At 44.1% G+C, this 20490-nt stretch overlaps 1 protein-coding gene across 12 annotated transcripts in view; it reads right to left on the reverse strand.

Annotated features, from left to right (window-relative positions):
- Positions 1–20490, reverse strand: part of BLTP1 (bridge-like lipid transfer protein family member 1) — a 1988102-nt gene that overhangs the window by 1886418 nt on the left and 81194 nt on the right. For all 12 annotated transcript variants that reach the window (XM_085641559.1, XM_085641555.1, XM_085641564.1 and 9 more), the window contains 2 exons: positions 17161–17298; positions 2813–2929 (listed from right to left, as the gene is read on the reverse strand). In XM_085641559.1, coding sequence (XP_085497685.1) covers positions 2813–2929; positions 17161–17266 — 223 coding nt within the window. In that variant the 5' untranslated portion in view covers positions 17267–17298. The remainder of the gene's footprint in view (positions 1–2812; positions 2930–17160; positions 17299–20490) is intronic.

Raw genomic sequence — 20490 nt, forward strand, 5'->3', positions numbered from 1 at the left:
GCTATACTTGCTGGTGAATTAAATTGTATGCCATCAACAATCTTCATAAGCTTGGGTTAAGTGTTGGGGTACTGGACCTCTATTTCCAGTACTACAGAAGGATAAATCAGAAGGTACTGTTACTCGCAGTCTCTTTCACCCTTTACTGCTGAGGGCCCTAAATGGTGAATCAAACTTGGACTACCCTCTAATTTTACTAATTACTCCAGTGGAAGAATGGCTGTACTGGACTGCTCATTTTTGTCACGGACATTGTTATGTGCACATTTCACACTGGCAAAAAAAATAGACTGCAATAAGTTCCCTCTAATTTCCATATTTCACTGTGATGCCCCCTTACCCAAGGATTTGTAACTGTATGGTGGGGGGCTGCTAAATATAAGAGAGTAAAGAAATGAGTGACAGGCAGCCAAGCATTAACAGACTGGCAACTAAGGGATAGTTCTGAATCACTGAATAACCAGAAATTATTCAACATTTCAAGTCACTGGGGTAAACGTGTGTATTCTTTGTGTAATTATTTTTCTCAGACGGAATCATTTAACATACAACTAACATCTAATAGTTGCTTTTTTCCATACCGGTAATAAAAAAAGGTGAAGATTAGGGCCCTACACTGTAAACTGAAGTACAAGTAATACAAAACAAACTTGTAGTTGATGATAGCAAAGTTAGTAAGGCAAATTTGAGGCAATACCAGTTTATGTGGCCTCTCAATGGTAAAGTATGAACATATTGTGCAGAATTAAGGAACATACACAATCGTGAGTGATATGAATAACATTGAGGTGGTGACAAATGGATAAAAAAACACTCATTTAAATATTTAATAGTGATCTTTTTTCGAACAAACAATAGTCTGTTGAGATAACTGTAAACGTCTCAGAGGCCAGACCTAAAAATGTTAGAGGTCAGCTTCTTATGTAAATGTTTGCCAGTGACCAGTAACAATTCAAAATTAACTAACGTGCAAGTTTTTAAATAAATTAATTTAAAAAATATTATTTGCAGTTTAATGTTGCCCGGACTAGACCCAAATGGGTGCCAGAGCACTTCTCATAGGAACTGTTACATGCATAAAAACGGTAGGTTTGCTCTATCAAATTTTGCAACTATTTCAATGTACTACAAATTGGGATTGGCAGTTTGTGATTAAAATTTCTTCTGCCCCATACAGGTTAATACTGTATGAAACTGGCTTCCATGCATTTAGCATGCCCTGGGTTTGGAGGGAATGTCAGTCGCTATAAAGCTGCCGACAATCCTGCCCAGACTCATCATCTGCCCATGTTGTCAACGACAGGAAATTCCACACAGCAATCCAGCAGAAATGGGAGCTAGCATCTCAGAGGTTAAAGGCAAATTCTTGGTATAGACTAAATTGTATGTTCATGCTTTAGTCCACCTTGTTGCTCAGGGAATTAGAAGGGCAGTATGAGTGTGTAGTGACTAACTGGTTTTGAAGTGAAATTTGTTTAACTTCTTAGGTGAACTGAGGAAAATAACTTGATTCATAAAGCACTTTATAATGTCAGGCAGCCATTTTTCCATTCAATATGGGTGCAGCCATTTCACCCTTGTGTCTGTTGACCCAGAAAAAAACTAGACAGTATGGTAATGGCCTAGTTAAAGTGTCTCAAAGCAGGACAAGGCTGAATTTAGAGAAACCATGTGGCATAGCTACTGACTAACAACAGACGGGAAACTCTTGCAGGTGAACTTAGCTCGGGGTGCTCTGAATCCACCTTTAAAAGCAGCAGCACAGTACACTGACATTTGTCAAGGCACTCAATGCTGTATTAATCTGTGTCCCAAAGACAATACACAGTAAGCCAGTCTCCGTAGCACCATCGGGACACATGGACGCTTCCTTGCTCTTATTCCCAACCTCTACTGGGACGACGGCCAGAAGGCAAGCACTGCCATCAAGTTCCATTAGAGAGAGCCATAACACTTCGGGCACTTACCCACAGAGCACTGTGAGGTTCTCCATGAGACACAGTGAGCAGGGGAAGCTCTAGATGGAGGCCAGACGGGTCCATGCCCCAGCTCTATTTTTCCTTTTTACCCTCTCCCCCAACCTGTGCCCCTTTACTACAGCTGATAAATGTACCAGAATAAAGAGAAAAACAAGAGACACTCCACCTTGCCACATGCATTAATTTGTCCAACCACCTTTCATTACAAAGTAGCGTTTGCTTAAAATATTGAACTCTGACTCTGTAAGTATGCGTATGTATGTGTATACATACACACACAGATTCCTAATCAGACGTGAACCTTTTAGGCAAATATACAAATAAAAACATCTGTGTAGATGGCCCCACCAGTTTGTCACCTCTAACATTCACTTCTACAGATGCCACTGATAGAGAGTCATCAGTCATCTTCCTGAAGTCTCTTCTTCTAGCTAGATGCAGTTGGATGGATCTAAAGTTCAGATGTCCTTTTACGTGGCTCTGACTTAGCTGTCACCATCTTGCTAGTAGAGTAAAATATGATAAAGTATGAAGTGGAACAAGGGTCAGATGTCAGACTTTCCTGCCTACCTGCAGGACTTCAGGTATATACCTCACCTAACCCCAAGTGCCCCCTGCTTCTGCGTTTGGAGTCAGGGTCTTACACCTTACCTCACCTCAACATTCTAAATAACTTCTGCGTAACCATATTAGACAAAAACAAATTGGTATTCGGTTTTTAGAGCTGGAATGGAGGATAAAATTGCTGTTTATCACAATGAGTACAAACTACCAAATGCCAAATTCTTACTGAGAACTATGTTTAGATGTAATTTTTGAGCATATTAACTTACCGATATGAATGTAGCCATGTTTGAACCATCTGTTGAGAACTAAAGTTAAAATGAGTCCAACGTTCCGTGAATTGTAATAAGTTAGATAAATTATCCATCCGCAAGATAAAATTGTAGCTGCAGGCAAACAAAATGGAAAGCAGCGAGTTAATTTGTTCTTGTAAGACGTTTTTTAAAAACATAACCAAATGAAGATTTTGCAGTTTCTATTTATTAAATTGCTTCAACAGACTTCATTTTAATACAAATGAAAAACTGGTAAAAGCACAATTCAATATTTTGTGCAGCTTTAGAAAAATGAACATTCTAGGTGGAAAGATGTGCTATTGGCAAGTTTTGGAAAAACTGCTAATGCAGAAAACAAAGTAATTTCATCTGAGATTCCTCCAGAAATTTCTTCCAGGAATACTGTGTTGTGATGTAATGTTTAATACTGGAAACCCCTAATACTTAACATAAGTTTAACATAAGTCACTTCTAACAGCTTTCAGGAAGTCTGGGTAAAGACAAAATATTTTGATGCAACCAGCACATTGTGAACGCCCCAGCACCCTAAAATATTTCATGACAAATACTGTAAGGAAATGCGATGGTGATGACACAGGGCAAGCAATATTTTCCAAGACCTAAGCTTCAAAACATTTGATAAAATAAGAACATTTTTGAACATTTATCCAGATCAGAGTTTACTTGGGTCGTCTGGCACGGCTAGGCGCTCTCCTCCGCTTTCTTTAATTTAGTACTAGGTGTAACAAGTTTGTCTATCTTTGAGCTTTATAACTGATTTAGGAGAACGATTTTAATTTACTAGTTAAGACTTGGATATAGCAACACTGGCAGGAGACGTTCGTAAAAGTGCTTGGGAATCTACATTCAACCATGACTTCGGAACTGTTCAAAGCCAAGAAATACACATTATTCGATATATATGCCACATCAGCTCAAATTGCTAAGTGGAATAACGAAAATATACTCATCAACTTGTAGTTATATTACACCGGATTGCCACCGGCTCGACTCACATTGGATACTTACCAAATATCCTGAAAATGCTGTGGTATGATCAATAAAAAACATACACCAGAACCTGTAAATGTTTTCAGATTATACACAACAAAAATAGCTTCATATGCTGTCAGTACAGCTAGAACTACAAGGAAGAACTGGATGAATAACCCATGCATCCTCCTTCTGGGCACTGTGGAGGAAGATCAATGAGTATCAGTCATCTCAGCTACCAGAAGCAATTCATGGGAAAGCTTAGTTAATTACTGCGAGGTCTAGAACCGCTTAAAGCCACATTTTAGAAATATCAATATATGAATTAAAGAAAAAAGGTATTGGATCAAGGATGTGTTTTTTCTCCATCAATAGATTTCTTTATTTTCTGATATACAAGTGTAACCTATAGGATGGGTCCACTTGTTGCAGGATTAATTCCCATACGCAGGGGGAGAAAGCAAGGCTGCCCGCCCTCTTCTTTATTGTTTTCCCTGCCATTTGAACCACTGGCCCTTCCAATGCAAGAATGGGGAGTGCCCTGGGGCATCCCTCAAAGGTGATGGGATGCATGTGATATCTTTATATGCAGATGATATGCTGCTCTATCTTAGAGACTCGCGCAACATCCCTGCCACGATTACTTTAACTCTTGACCACTTTGCATCCATCACTTCGATGAGAGTCAATAGGAAAAAGTCCTGCCTATTTCCCTTTCTCTCAGATGTTCCAAATCCACACTTTGTCCTTGGAGGGTTGCAACTAGATTGGCAGCAGCACACATTCCAATACCTAGGGGTGCCGGTTTACCATTCTACAGCTGACCTTTTTGATTGCAATGTTACTGGTGTAGTCAAATTATTGCGGGCCCAATTGTCCTTTTGGGGCACGCTGCCATTGGCTGTCGTGGGTCAGGTAGAGTTATTAAAAATGGTGGTTTTACACCTTGCCTCCAATATTTCTTTACTAACCTCCCTCTTTAGATCCTAGCTGCATGTGAGTGTTTGATCGGTGGATATGAGAATTTAACTGGAACAAGTCCAGGTATAAGGTAGCTTTAACAAAGCTTTGCTCATCCACAGATCGGGGAGGTCTAGCTGCACCACATTTCGAACAGTACTACTTCACCTCTCAAATCCAATAGATTGTGAAATGGCTGGCGGGCTTACACCTGTCAGACAGCCACATCTCACCTAATTGGAGCCTGCCCACTATTCTGCATCTGTTTCACCCCTGTACACGAATGCGTGCGCCAGACTCCCAGCTGCTGGGAGTGGCCTGCCGCTGCTATCGTAGGTGTCTCCATCTTAATAAAGAAACTATCCCTTACGCACGAGGGTTAGCGCTGCTTTTCACAACAAGGGGTGGAGGACTCACATAGGCAACTGAGCTGAGGACATGGCACGCTGTTGGCCTGCATACGCTGGGGGACCATACCGGGACGGTACCTTGGCACCATACGAGATGCTGATGGAGGAGGATGGCCTACCCCTGGGTCAATTCCTACTCACTGATTGCCACACTGGGGAACCAATTGGGGGGGGGGGGGGGGGGGACATGACCACTGAACTACCCATCCATCTTACGGTCCAATATCTTCACACGATGGGAAGGGTTAGCACCTAACACAATGGTTCGCTGATTAACTTCGCACCCATACTATTCAAGAGCTTGTAACTCTAAGACAAGAATGGGAGACCGACTTAATACAACATTGTACAGAGAAGGAATGGGTCGCTTTTCTAGAGAGCCCAAGACATGTGGCGCGTAATGCCTGGTTCATGCATATTCAACTTTATATTGTACAGAGGGCTTATCTTACTCCTGCTAATGACAATTGGTATTACCACAGACTTGCTACATATGCTATGGGTCTATCTACATCTACTGGTCAAGCATCACATCAAGTTTATCCGCATTTACCGAGCACCCGGACCTGCATAAATGGAGAATATGCCTCCTGGGATTGTATCACAGGCACAAGAAACACAGGGTTACTTCTCACTTCCTAGACTTCAGATTAATTTTGGCTAAGTGCCTCATTACTCGCAGGTGGCAATCCTCCGAGTCCCCTCCGTTCGTAGCCTGGACATGCTCGATGCTCAATTGGGTGCAGGCGGGAAGTGTGGCCTTTTATAGAGATGACACACTAGGACTGAGGAAGTATCCAATCACCTACTTGACACTATTTTATTATACCTGCAGTCTAACCACTCACATGAGCTGGCCCCTTGTAACGAGCTCTGGACATGGAGCCTAGGGTTACTGGCTGTGGTTTGTCCCCCTTGTTAACTTTGAAAGCCCTGCACTCACATGTTCCCAATAAATTTCACTCATGGGTCATTAGCAACACAGCTGTTGGTTGTGATGGGTGAGCGAGTCGGGGGCAGGGGGCACCGAGTCGTGTGGTTTCACATGCTCATATGTTAGAGTTGTTATTGTTATACTACTGATCATTGGAAATGAATCTGTTCCTAGTATTTTCAATGATTCACCTGCCGCCCGACCTCTTTGCTTAATTACAGGGGTTAATATACGAATATACTGTCAAATACAAAGCGACGTATCTTTTAGACTTGTAACATGATCCAGGGCGAGTCTTTAGTGTCCACCTTCCTTTCCGGGCGTGCTTGAGCCAGTCTACTATTGTAGCCCAACAATGTTGTTGCTGCAATTTGTATGTCACAATATCCTTCACTGATTAAATGACATTATGGGCCAGATTTATCAAGAATTGCTTTTGCGATTCTTAAATAGCAAATTTTACCAATTCGCTATTTAGGAATCGCAAAACGCAATGTATGTAGGATTTGCAAACAAAATCGCGGATCCTACATATTCCTTAATAGCGAATTGCAAATTGTGATTCGCTATTAAGGAATACCTTCCTATTCATGCCTATGGGCCAAGAGGCCCATAGGAATGAATAGGATTGCATTCGCAAATTTGAGAGTACCAAATAGGTACTCGCAAATTGTGCATGCAATTTCAAGGGTGCCAAAAGGACACCCTGTTGCACCCCTGAAATATGCATGTGTGCACATGTGGCGCATATGCATGCCCTAAGGGCATGCATGTGCGTCACATGGCACTTAGAAAAATGCTAAGAAGTGCATTTTTAAAGGAATTTGCAAATTCCCACCAACTATATGTTGGTGGTAATTTGCGATTCCTTAAAGCCAGGTCGCAGTTTTTTCTTGCTTCCTGCATTGCATTTAAGGAATCGCAAATTGCGATTCCCTAAATGCATTTGCAAAATAGGTAATCGCAAAAATAGTGATTCCCTATTTAGCAATAGCCTTTTGGGAGGATACATCCCAAAAGGCTTTTTCCCGTTCCCAAACGGGACGATTCTGAGAATCTGCCCATTTGCGAACGGGAAAACGCTTGATACATCTGGCCCATTGTCTTTAAATGTATGCTATGCTAATGCTATTTGCACTGTCCTTGTATCGCAAAAATGAAAAACTCAAACAGATTCAAACCAAAAAATAAGTGGTACCTTATATGAAACTGTATGGGTTGGATTCAATAAAAGAAATGTAAACATTACGATCTTTTATACTATTAATAACATAAGAAGTAAATTTGCAAAATGACAATTCTAGTGATAGCAGTTTTGCTGTTAAACCTTCATCACACCATTTAATGTTTACTTTGATGGAGACACAGCTTAGTTAGGGTGATACTGTTGCTCATCAAGGAGGCCAGCTGTTCTAGGAGTATTTGTTTACACAACCGGAACATGTAAAAAAAAAGTTGTCTTGATACACATGAAGGTTACCAACGGCATGCACTTAATTAAAATGAGAATAAGTGAAACAACATTCAGAAACTGGTCAGTGCAGGAGGCTATACAAGAAACACTAGTCAAAAAGGCTATGAAATCACTTTCAACTAGAGGAACAATAGCACATGTGTTAATCTTTATCAGAAACATGAGATTCTTAATTTTGATGTGGTAATCCTGCAAAGTCAGTCATTAGGACCCATCAATAAATTTGGCTTAAAACTGATGATGACCCAGGCCGGGCTGGTTTGTAAATTTACCTATCTTAGTGACATGTGAAAAGTACTGCACAGGTCTTCAATCCTTCCCTTCTGCATTGTTAAATCACCAGGGGAACTAACCAAATACCAAGCAAATTGAACACATACAGAATTGAATACAGCCTTGAATAATGTCTGTTGAGAAGGAAAGGATTAAAAGGTGAAAAACATACATTGCACTCAAACCTGTGCTTTGAATGACCCAGAACTGTCTGGAATCATGGTTATTCAGCCTTTTCTCAGCAGAGAAAACATGGGTTCCAAAAATGTAAGTGAAATGTGTATTTGTTCAAGTAAACTACAACAACAGGAAAGCGTCACCACTTTACCCTGCAAAACCACAGTGTATAATTCAGATGTGTTTTGAAGTGCTACATTTTCACAAAAACAGTGGTAAATTGAGGGCTACTATGACGGGTAATATTCAAGGCTAGAGCATCATAATTCCTGAGGCTTATGGCTGGAAGGATGATTTGTACATCAGCTGGTCCAAAAGCCAAAGAGTTAACGGATTGCATGGCAGCTAAAAAATGTGCAATAGGCCCCCCACAGAGTTTTATGGCTTCTCTGGCACAAAGCAGGTTTTGCAGATGTTCCACTGGATGCTTGATTCGACAAGCTTTCTAGAAAACAACAGGACTTTCTACTGACCAAGTAAGGCATTTATATACTTCGACAGACCCAAAAACAAACTCCTGTCTTCTTGCTTTTGTCGAATCCTATGGAGAATGATTTCTGAGCAACTCAGCTAGAGGTCCCCAGCTCAGCCCGGAGGTCACCAGAAGCACACACACACCACTCCCTACCTCACCAAATTACACTGGTTACCCATCCAGAAACTATGCCAATTCATGCTCTCGTCCACGCCTACAAAGCCCTTCTAGAATTTCTATAAAAGTACCACAATGTATCCACTGTGTTAAATTGTATTGTGGTCTCTGTTGATCTGAGCTTACTTGAGTATATTATTTTGTTGTAAGCCTCTCTGTTTGCTCCTAAAGTCTTTTGCCTGCCACTTTTCTTCTTTTCATTTCCTTCGTTGAAAACTTGGTACAGGATTGAGCCCTTGTTTCATCGTTTTTGTGCTCTTTTATCTTGTCCCAAATCACTTGTAAGTTTCCAAATAAATGCTCCGCTGTCCGGCTGGACACAGGAGGAATGTACATAGATCTTATTTAAGTCTGTGTGAAATAGTTACATTATTTATGTTTAAGCTAAGGACCTTTGCTCTTTAAAAATACAAAGCCCTCAACAACACAGAACCTGAGTAGCTCAATGACTGACTCGAGCTCTACCTTCCAACCAGACAGCTACGCTCAGCATTACTCGTCCTAGCACATGCCCCCCCACATACCCAGAAGTAAGTCAGTAGTGCGCTCCTTCTACATTGCTGCCACAACCTGGAATGAATTCCCCCCCAACACATCATGACCACCCCTTTGCTACTCAAATTCAGCAAGAAACTGAAGACCTGGCTGTTGAACTAGGAGCTTCTCCCGACCTACGCTCCTGCTCCAGTGACTGGATACTGTCACGGGCGATAAGTCGCGCCATCCAAATCAACCTAATATAACATGACATTGTTTCTGTATTTTTGTAATATGCTTTGTGGTTTAAATTATCGAAATTACTTAAGTGGCAGTTCCCAGATTACAGTAATACCTCATTAGGGGTTCATGTATCCCAATAAGGATTCAGTAGGGCTCCCTCGATTCCAGCACTGATTAGATGGGGGGTCCACAGGAGTCAAATGGTTAAGAATCACTGCCCTAGAAAATACAGAAAAATATGGAGACCATGGGGGGGAAATACAGGAACCTTGGAGGTTAGCACACAAAACAATATTGTTTGGTATAAGGTCCATTGTCTTTACAATACTAAAGACTGGATTCTGTACAATATTTGTGTTTTCAAAAGGGACCACCCAGTGAATGATGTCACACTAGATCTCAAAACCCCAGCTCACATCATAAAACAAACATTCTGGAATGCTTGTTGTTGGGGATTTTTAGAGATACAGGGGTTCAGCAAAGAGAAAAAAAAATCCCTACATTGGATAATCATTTTACAATTATAGCTGCGATTAGGATTTACAATTACATTAGTTGTTGCCGTTTCTATGTAGATCTTGGAGCACAGTACCCTTTTTTGTTTTAATATCTTTTATTCATTTTGAGGTTTAAGAACAGGTATTGCATATGGGCATACCACAGTTACTATCATATTCCAAGAACAGACATTCCAATTTAGAATCAATTAAGCAGCATTACATATCATATTCACTAATGATTACCAGAGCTAGTGTTATCTTAATTTTTAGTACCGGGCATCGTGACTGACAAGAATTATGCATTGCTGGTGGTACTGCCAGTTCCAATGTCTGTATGCAAACATGTTGGGAATTCTCAAGGGAGGGCAGGCTGGATGGGATGGGGGCTGGGAGGGGTAGGGGATTGGGTAAGGGTGTGAACGTTGTAAACTTTGCCCAACTTAGCTCTCTCTCTCGCTCCCCTGCGCCTCCATTCCACCCATAATTATAGTCAGCAGTGATATTCCTCTTTCCCGTCAGCTGTTATGAATCCTGGGTACTTGTGTGAGGTTCTAGGATAGCGAGCTGTCAGGCTGCTCCCTGTTGGGCCCTATGGGTGTCTCCGCTATGCTTCATAGCATGTCACCACCGGTGCTTCGTCAGTGTGTGTCAGGCGCATGGGTTACCTCATTTGCTTGCTAGGTGTTGCAGAGGTCCAGGAGGACTGTATCCCATGCTGTTGCCATCGGGAGTCTGCGGAGCCCTAGGGTGTCCTCTCGATGCAAGGTGACACTCTCCACCTGCACTCAGGTCATCAGCGAGCAGAACCATGCTATCCTGGGCAGGGCTCTGATCGCTTTCAGCGTCTAGTGATCAAAAGTTTAGTTGCAAGTAACCCCAGGCCTATAAACCTAGATGTTAGTTTGTGATTTTTGGACCTGTGGTAGAGACCCAGGAGTCATACTTCCCAGGTGCCCTCGAGGCTGTGCGTCCGGTGCAGTTCAACAGGTGACAGCCTCCCAATACGAAGTGAGAGTAGTACAGCTCCATTGCATATGTATTAGATCTGCATCCACCAGATTGCATCCGGGGCAATGCGTGTCTGAAGTATTTATTTACTTTGGCAGGTATGCCCTGTGTATTATGTAGTACTGTATGAGGGGAAATCTGGCGTTTCTGGTGATATGTGAGGGTCTTTCCAAAATGGCCGCCACTCTCGATCTCTGCATGGCTGGCTGAAATCTGTGTACCAGCATGGCCAAATAGACCTTCAAGAGAATACAGAAAGGACAAGAATCTTATATTGGTCCAGTCGGGAAGCAACCCATTATTATCATCACTGAAGATCGCAGCCAGGCAACCAGCTAAACAGGATGCTCTGGTGAAGAGTAGCATAGGCCTCATATAAGCAGAGTTTGATCACAGTGCATGCACAGCCCGTATCAGAGTCCACCACTAGCTTCTGAAGCAAGGTAAAAGTTAAACTTTAGTGACTCAACAGCTCATTCTTTGAGTAGGTTTGGGGAGAATTGCAGATTGGCTATGATTTACAAGCTTATATCACTTTTGGTAGGATCCAAGATGGGTGTGAAAAATTGTCAGACTAGGATCCATGGTCAATGTTTTGAAAAGGGGATGACGATGATCGTGTAAGGGATTTTACCATGACCGAAATGCAAAGCAAAAAAGAAAGATATGATTAACTTGGAAGTCTATCTTACTCATTGAGGAGTTGGCACCGGGGGTTTGGCAAACATGAGGGTAGAAGTGATGTCAGATTCCAAGGTCGGGTTAGCTCAGAGATGATTGCCTAAAATGCCTTGGCATTAGTGTAAATTGAATGGAGCGAGAGATGGATAATCCAGTACAGGGCAGGAGGGATTCAACCTTGGCTTGGATGCTTAATCAAGATATAAGTTGTCATGAGCTGCTAACGAGGCAGCGGGGTAAAAGGGAGAATCAGCCTTCACAAGACGTGAAACAGCTCCAGAGACCTTGATTTGATGACAGGCTCGTTTAGTTGTGCAAGACCGCAAGAGATTGAGACTCCAATGCTGAATCTGATTTTTCTCCAACTCCTTTCTGAAAACTCAACTCTGGCATTTCAGTGTAAAGTGATTAGTAAAACCAGCAATAATAGTCTGACCTCTTGTCTCTCAATTTAAATAGTTTGATGCATGATGCCTTTTTAGGTCGAATCTACTAAATAGCACGGCCATCTGGTTGCACAAGACATATTGTGGGCTAATCAAGAACAGAAGGGCTTTATAGTTACTCTCTGTCCACTTCTTCTCAATCTTGAGTACAATCCCTCCCCTGGAGCATTTCCAATGTAATTGTGTCCTTCCACTGCTTACTTTTAAGAAACGTTTTTCTTATGTCTTGAGCACTCACACTCCTTAGCATGCTTCTCCCCCCAACCTCCACACTCTGTATTACTCGCTCTAGCCGTGTGCTTAACATGCTTCTCCCCTATTGCTTTACCTTGAGTTTTCTTTTCTCCCCCCATGCTCCACTTAGTTCTGTTGCTCCGGTTTGCTTTTTTCCACCGTCACCCACGTTCTCAGTGTTGTTTCCCCCACTCACACCCCCAAGTTTTGGTTGCGCCCCCGCTCCCTCTTGTTTCTTCCGTATCAAAGTCAAGAGCTATTGGCTGTGCCAATACTTCTTTTCTAGTGTGCACTACTAATAGGCTTTCTATATCCATGCTTAAAGTTTAGGACAAGATCAAACATCAGATGTATTGAAAAAAATAGAAAAATCAAATTACTCAACAAGCCACTTTTATAGAAAATGTTTCCTTATGTCCCTTCTCATTTCTATTGTCTCAAGCACACTGGTTTGTGTTCTACTGAATTATCCCTAGGTCTTCACTACAATTAGAACACTAAATAAACAAGCATTAGCAAAGCAAATAGGTCTTGCCATTATAATGCAAGTACCAAACTATTAAAAAAAACTGGGGGGGGAAAAACGAACACATCTTAAAATATCTCAAAACTAAACACTGAAAAGATTGAAAAGATTGAATTCAAAGGCAGGGTCTTTTTGCAAACTAGAAGCTCTGAATATAATTGAAAAGGCCTTTTGCATGTGATCTCATTGAAAAAAAATAAGAGAGGACAGACCATTTGGTGGTACTTAAAAGAATATGAGAGCAGTCTGACTCTGTGAATAAGGAAGTGTCAGATTTTGAAGGAAAAGCTTGCCACGGCCAACTCGCAGCTTGAACAAATGCAACAGCCTCTTGCTGCTTTGCAGCAGCCCGGGAAGGGGGCGGGAGGACTTATTACACCTTCTGCCTCCAACCCCAGCTAAGTGAATGCAGCAGTACACCAATCCTCAAGTGCCAATGTAGCCAACATCTGGTGTGTCAAGGCTTAGGCTTTCATGTAACCTGTGGCTCATGTCAGGATCGGGCGTGCAATTACGCTATCTGCGCACTGCATCGGAGAAGCCCCGGGTAGAACTACATTACCCATGAAGCTTCGCGGGACACGCAGTGCGTAGCAGCGTCAGCGCCGGAAGCCCGAACAAGAACCCGGGACGCCGGCCCTCGCGGCCGATTATTCGTCCAAGATCCCTGGTGCCATGCGGATGTCTCTTGGTGCAGGCTCAAGGAGCAGTAAGCGTGTCCCGGACATAACTGCAGTACCCGCCTTTTCGAGGCACCCGAAGAGACCCCTGGTGGCATTTTGACTCCCCCGTTGGTGGAGACCGGTAGCGAACACGGTCTTGTGCGGGGGAGCGTAGACGCCCTTAGAGGCGCTTGGGTTGCTTACACCCTGTTGGCGGAAACCACGTCTGGTTTCATGCATGGTGATTGTAGCGCCCGCGATTGCAGTACATTCACGAAGGTAACCTGGAGTGTATGGGTGGATAAGTGAAACCACGTGTCAGAGATAAGTACTCCACTTTAGACCGTGAGTGTTCCTGGTGTGGGTGTGCGTGTGTTCTAGGGATATGAACTGGGAGCCAGAGATACATACCCTACACGATACTCAGAGAGATATTCAGAGGGGATAACACCCCTACGTGACATTGATAAACTATCTTGATTCGGGGGCCACTTCAGCAGTGTCTTCATGCCCACTCAAAAGAGTGGAAGCACCCAGAGCGACAGTGAATTAACTCAGCAGTGTGTGTGTGAAGTGTGTAACACACCTTACTCTGGGTGCAGGAACTATAGCCAACCGAGAAGGAATGGATTGCAGTTTAGATCTTCCTCTCTCATGTCTAGAACCAAGACAAAGAAAGTATACAAAATACTACAAAACTGTTAAAGCACTGTCTTTTGCCAGGTTGCTTGTGTTTGTCGTTTCCATCTTTATTTTCAGCATACATGAGAGCGTGGCAAGAACGAAAGGAACAGACGTAGACAAGGCTGAACTTGAATCGGAACACACAGGACTGTGTGCCCATGGAGTAGTCTAGCGGCGTCTGGTTCGTTCTCCTCCTGTGTGCTGGGTTGCTCTGCTTTTCTTTTGCAGGTAGGAAAGGGGACATAAAGAAGGAGCTGTAAAGGGGTTAGTCAGCTACTCTAGATAGAGATGGTATACAGACTCTGAAAGTATCTATTTGTGTCTCTCACAGGTCTCCCTCCCCGCAGTCCCTACACTTTCCTTCCCCCCGCTCAATTGCCCCAAAAGTCTGTGTGTTTCCAAGGGAGCCAGACTTGGGCCAATTCAGAGGTGGGTCCCAATTGAGCATCGCCACAGCGCAGAAGATACAAGAACCGACACAACCCCGAGGATACAGAACACGAGAGCACGACAGCTCAAAGGAGATAAAAGAAACTAACCTGTTTGAAGTCTGCAGTGTTTTTTCATGGACAAACTGGAAGAGGCAGGAAGCAACATGGAGAGCAAAAGGGCAGAGATGTGAGGAGGTGTAGGAAAGTGGATTATTACGTGGTGTGGGTTTGTGACCTAACCTTGTACTAATGGCAGTCTGTAACAGGTACAGCTAGGTTCTTTAAAAAAAAACATTAGCTTAGTCCTGGGTAGCTGTAGCACAGACCACTCGTGCTTAGTCAAAGAAACAATTGTAAAGCATTTCGAAGCACCAAAACACTTAATAGGTCATAACCAATATAATAAAAATCCAACACTAATTTATAAAAATAAAGTATAATTTTATCTTTAAATAGACACCAAACAACAAATCTATTGATGTAAACAGGAGTTTTTCAAACGCAAGTCCATTTTTTCTGGAAAGATGCAATAAATCATTGTAATTGGTTGAGCAGTTCCTAGTCAACTGGATAGTTGACTTCTCTTAACTTTGACAGGCCACAATGGGTTGGGAGCCAGTCACAAGGGCCACTAGGGTCCGATAGAGGCAGTTACCTGTTGCTTCCAGAAGTCTTAAGAGTCCTCAGGATTTTTTTCTCCTTTTAAGGCAGTGCAGCCAAGAAGTGGTCCTGATGCGGAGGATGCAAGATGCTATGGATGCAGAGATGCTAAAAACACAGATGAGATGACGTGAGTTTTCCTCGGGCCACCTTGGCATCCATGAACTTCAGGTGTCATCTACAGCCACAGGACCCAATCACTCATGTAGCACTTAGGGAGACCAGGGCATGTCTACAGGTTACAGTATGCCAGTGGTTGCTTACAGGAAAGCAGTTCTTTTCTTTACTACTGGTCTCACGGGCTTGGGGACACCTCGGGAAATTCAGGACTCAGTTTCCCAGCAGGCACTTTGGCGTCTAGGTGCTCCTGAGCAGCTGGACTCTCTAGAAGTGCAGGGTTCATTAGCTTTTGGTGATCCTGAACCTTAACAGGAGGACAGACAACTATTCTTTGGAGTCACTTTTTCTGTCCTGGCACAAGTGGAGCTATTTTCCACACGTGGGCACAGCAGGCATAGTCCTATTTGCGGGTCCCTTGAATGAAGTAGGTGCAGTACAGTCTTTAGTGCAGCCTCTCTCTGCTGAGTCCATGGAGCTGCAGGGTAGTCATTAGTCCGTCTTCTTTCCAGTATAGTAGTGACTGGAGGACCTTTGGCCCAGGGCGGCTCTTTTATGCCATCTTCTTGTTTGTGGAATGGGAATACTCACTAGCGAATTGGACAATAGGTCTCATGATGCAACAGTTCCCACTTTATATCGCTTCCTAGGGGTTCGCCCACCAAAGAATTGCATGATACTTCGCTCTACCCGAATCCAAGATGGCGCAAGCCTTTTGCCTCTGTGAGGAGCTCTGGGCACAGTTGTATTATCTTTGGTGGTCCCAAATGGAAGTTAGCACTTAGCGAGGTGGATAGTGAAACTCCATCTTATCCAATGGGACCACCAGTCCTACTACAGTGAAAACTGCAATTTCGTGTGTTCACTGTCAGAGCACATTAAACACAAATGGAACATACCCTTCTCTTTAATATTAAGCATGCTGCCTGGTGGGCTACCAAGGTCTTCACTAAGGATAACTTAATATTAAAAAGGTAGGGATTTGACCTGGCAAAACGGTTTACTTTGTCAGGTGAGGTAGGTGGTTTTAAAGCTGCCCGACTAACCTGCAGTGGCAGGGTTAGAGCATATTCTACCCTGTCACTGTAACAGTGGCACAATTTAGTGCTGCAGTCCACCAGTGGCATTTAACTGACTAGCCTTAGGTACCTCTTGTAACATTAACTAGGGAATTATCAGTAAGTTAAATATTAGCCTATTGTACATGTACTTTGGGGTCAGATCACAAGCACTGGTGACTGAATGGCATACCCCAGTGCACTAGAGTCGAAATACAAGCAGCATCAGTACAACATTGTGGGGTTAGGGGGGTAATCGTACAAAAAGAGGGAGGAAGCAGTACAAGGAAAAGAAAGTCAGAACACATACACTCTCATGGGGTGCTTACAAAAAAAGAAAAAAAAGAGTAGAAACATTTAATTCTCTTATGTAAGCCCTAAATGAATATAAGTTACCAATCAAAAAGATGGTAAATAAGTTATTCACCAGGGAATGGCAAACTCTAGAGGAGGAGAGCCACCATATAAGCAATCAAATGAGACAAACAGAAATGCCAACAAACTATCTGGCCATGATCTAAACAACAGCTCTTCTACAACAGACAGTTTTTATCTGCTTGTAAGAGAGACCTAAAAGATATCAAACAAAAACTAATTATGTGCGTAACTGAAGATGCCGATTTAACATGTCATGTACCCCTGTACACCATAATTAACAGATCTATCAAATGGATTCCTTAGGACTAGGAGAAAATAAAGACCAACATAGACTCAAGATATAACAGGTATAGCATAAACTTACCAACTAGCAGCCAAACCACATTAGAGTTATGTTCTGTGAGGAAATCTTCCAATTGGGTGATGCTGGGGACAATGCTGTCATTTTTGTTATGCTCCACTCCTACCATTGCTGGAGGTTTCTGGTGCCTGCATCTAAAAGCTAACAATTAAGAGTCAAACATAAAATGAACAATTTTTCTTTATTCATGTGAAATTACAGTAACAACAAAGCATACAAGATGCATAGACGACTACATTTTAGTTTTTAAGGTAAAAATGCAAATTTTTGTGAGGGAAAACACAAACATGCCTATGTTTCTGAGGCACAATAGGCATAATTGCAAGTGGGACCTAAAAGGTAAGGGACTAGCAGGAGTAGCATCACTCTGATTTGCAGTGCTATTGGAGAACTCCATTGGGCAAGGAACACTCACTTACATCCTTTTGGTGCAGTGCGAGTGATGAAAAGGCATGACTTTGTGTACATCTGATGAGATTTGATCAGGTAAAATGCCTCAGTTGCTAAGATTCCATTCCTGAAGGCACGTCATCTCATTGTGACTTTAGTATGTGACAGAAAATTGTGCCATACAATTTCTAAATGGCTCACTGGGGAAAGCCCTCTAATTCCATCTGTTAAGTGGGCTATAAATACGATCAAACAATCTTTAATAAACACTGCTAATGCCAATAGGCCTGGCTTTAAAGTAAAGTAATGTTGAATAGATTGTGAACCATTACAATTAAATGGCATGAGAATAGATATATATATGTGTGTAGAAGCAAAGAACTGTAGAGTAATATTGATGTAGGCTAAAAGGTAAGTGGCCAGTAGCACTGTCAAGCCAGACCTAAAAATACATGTAGGTTAATGACTGCCCTCCTCCCATCTGTGTTGCTGCAAAGAAAAACAAATTATCTAGTCCTCTAGGATACTTTAATAGCATTACAATGTCATGTGCGTGCCTCTGAAAGTTGCAGCTTAGGGAGCTGGATATATAAACAAAATGATCACAGCTGTGTGGACGGCAAGCATCCATTTTCTAAAACATAGCTTGTGGGAGGCATCCACCAAATACACTGTAAAAAGGTCTTTAAGGATTATCCAGTTTTATTTTTCACAAGTGTTACTATCGAAATGTCTTTTATTTTTTTTATTTTTTTATTTTTTTTTTAAACCGTTTATTGCAATCTCAAATATATACAGGTATGGGCCTACAACCTTCCGGCCGGCCGCTAAAGTGACGATAGCAAATGACATACATACAACGAGGCACTTGGCTTTGCATAGACATTAAGGCAGGAGGTATCAACAACGCGGGCCATATGGCTCTGAGCCCACAATACGGTTTCATTTTATACAACACAACAACATAAAAAACACACACCCGCAAGGCAACCCACGATCGAAAGTGGCAGCACGTGCTCCTCAAATGGGGGACCCCAATCCATCCACAAAAAACCCCCGAGAGGGGAAGGGAAACAGGTCCGGGACTGGGAGAACACTGTGCTCGGGACTGAGGGAGGGAGTAAACTAGGGGGATGGAGCTGGTGAAGCGGGTGGCAACAACGGCGGTTCGCAGATACCCCCGCGGTAGGCGTTCCAGGGGCCCCATATCTTCACCCATGCCCCAGGCTTACCCCGCGCCACATACACCACCTTTTCTCGGAACATGCACCAATCCATGTGTTCTTTCCAGGCCGACACCGCCGGGGGCCTCTGGGACCCCCACAGCTGTGCAACGTCCCGTTTAGCCACCATATAGCCCAGAGTCACCCATCGCGTCTGCGGAACCGAGTAATCGGTCGGTTCCCACACATTCAGCAAACATCTCCTCGCTTCAGGCAACAGCGCGACATGCGTAACCGCTCGCAGGACCTCATGCACACCACGCCAGAATCGCTCCACCCTCGGACATTCCCACAGAATGTGTAAAAATGTCGCTGAAGCACCACACCCACGCTTACACAATCCGTCCTCGGCATAGCCCATACGCAGAAGCCTTGGCCCCGTCATGTACACCCGGTGGAGTATCTTAAGCTGGACGAAGCGAAGGCGAGCCGGGATGGCCACCTCCTTCGGAGAGGCCACCGCGGAAATCCAGTCCTCGTCGTCCAACTCCAGCCCATCGGCAACCCAGGCCTCGCGGAGGCCAGTCAGTAAGCCCGTGCGATCATTTATCAATTTCTTGTAAATGAGGGAGATCGTGCTGTCCGGAACATGGCCATCTAGCACTCGATCCTCCAGGGGGGAGGACTCCGGGATGGAGGCCGCGTCTGGGAAGACGGAGCCCAGTGCGTGACGGACCTGCAGGTACCGAAAGTATTCACTGCCCCGCAGCTGAAACTCCGCCTGCAGCGTCTCAAATGTTTTGAATCCTCCCCTCGTCCAGAGATCCCCCACTGTACTGATGCCTATCGTGTCCCACTGCTCGAAGCCCTTCGAGGTCCACAAAGAGCCCAACCTCTCAGACGCATACAGCGGTGACGCCCGGGTCAAACGGTCCTTCCAGCCCATAGCTGCATTAGCCGCGTGCCATACTCGCACCATGACACGCGTGGGTCCCGTCAAGCGGGAATCAGGCACGCTAGCGTAGAGCGCTCGATTGTAGTCGCCACCGGGCAGGAGCATCTTGTCCATTTCAAATGCCGGGTTTAGGGCGGGCCCATAGAGGCCATGATTAATTGCAGCTAACTGGGAGGACCAGTAATACCGTTTAATGTCCGGGAGGGCAATCCCTCCGTCGTACCACGGGAGCGTCAACTTTGCCAAGGCTATACGCGGCCTCCCGTCCCAGAACAGGCAGCGCTGTAAACCTTCCACTTCACGGAAGTAGCGCGCTGGGACCAAGTCCATAGTGTTCTGGAGGGCGTACAGGAAGCGCGGCAGTGACATCATCTTGAACAACGCCGCCCGGCCGAGCGGCGAAAGCGGCAAGCGCCGCCAGCGCGCGACATCCTCCTTCAAGCGCTGGAGGGGGGAAGCAAATTTCGCTCGTAGCGGGCCACCGGGTCCAGCGTAATGTAGACACCCAAGTATCGAAATCCCTGCGAGGCAATCTGGATCGGACAGCCCCGCGGGAGGACAGGAGCCTCCCCGGAAAGCACATAGACACAGGATTTGGCCCAGTTGATGACAAGGCCTGAATTGCGGCCAAAAGAGCGCAACACATCGACCAGGACAATCAGTGATTTGCGCGGGGAGGCTAAGTACAAAAGGATATCGTCTGCATAGAGGGACACGCGGTCCTCATACTCGGGGGTCCAACGGAGACCTCGGATAGAAGGGTGCCACCGCAGCCACTCTGCCAGGGGTTCCAAGGCCAGTGCGAACAGGAGCGGCGACAGGGGG

This window comes from Triturus cristatus, chromosome 2_2, assembly GCF_964204655.1.
Source record: "Triturus cristatus chromosome 2_2, aTriCri1.1, whole genome shotgun sequence".
NCBI lineage: Eukaryota > Metazoa > Chordata > Amphibia > Caudata > Salamandridae > Triturus > Triturus cristatus.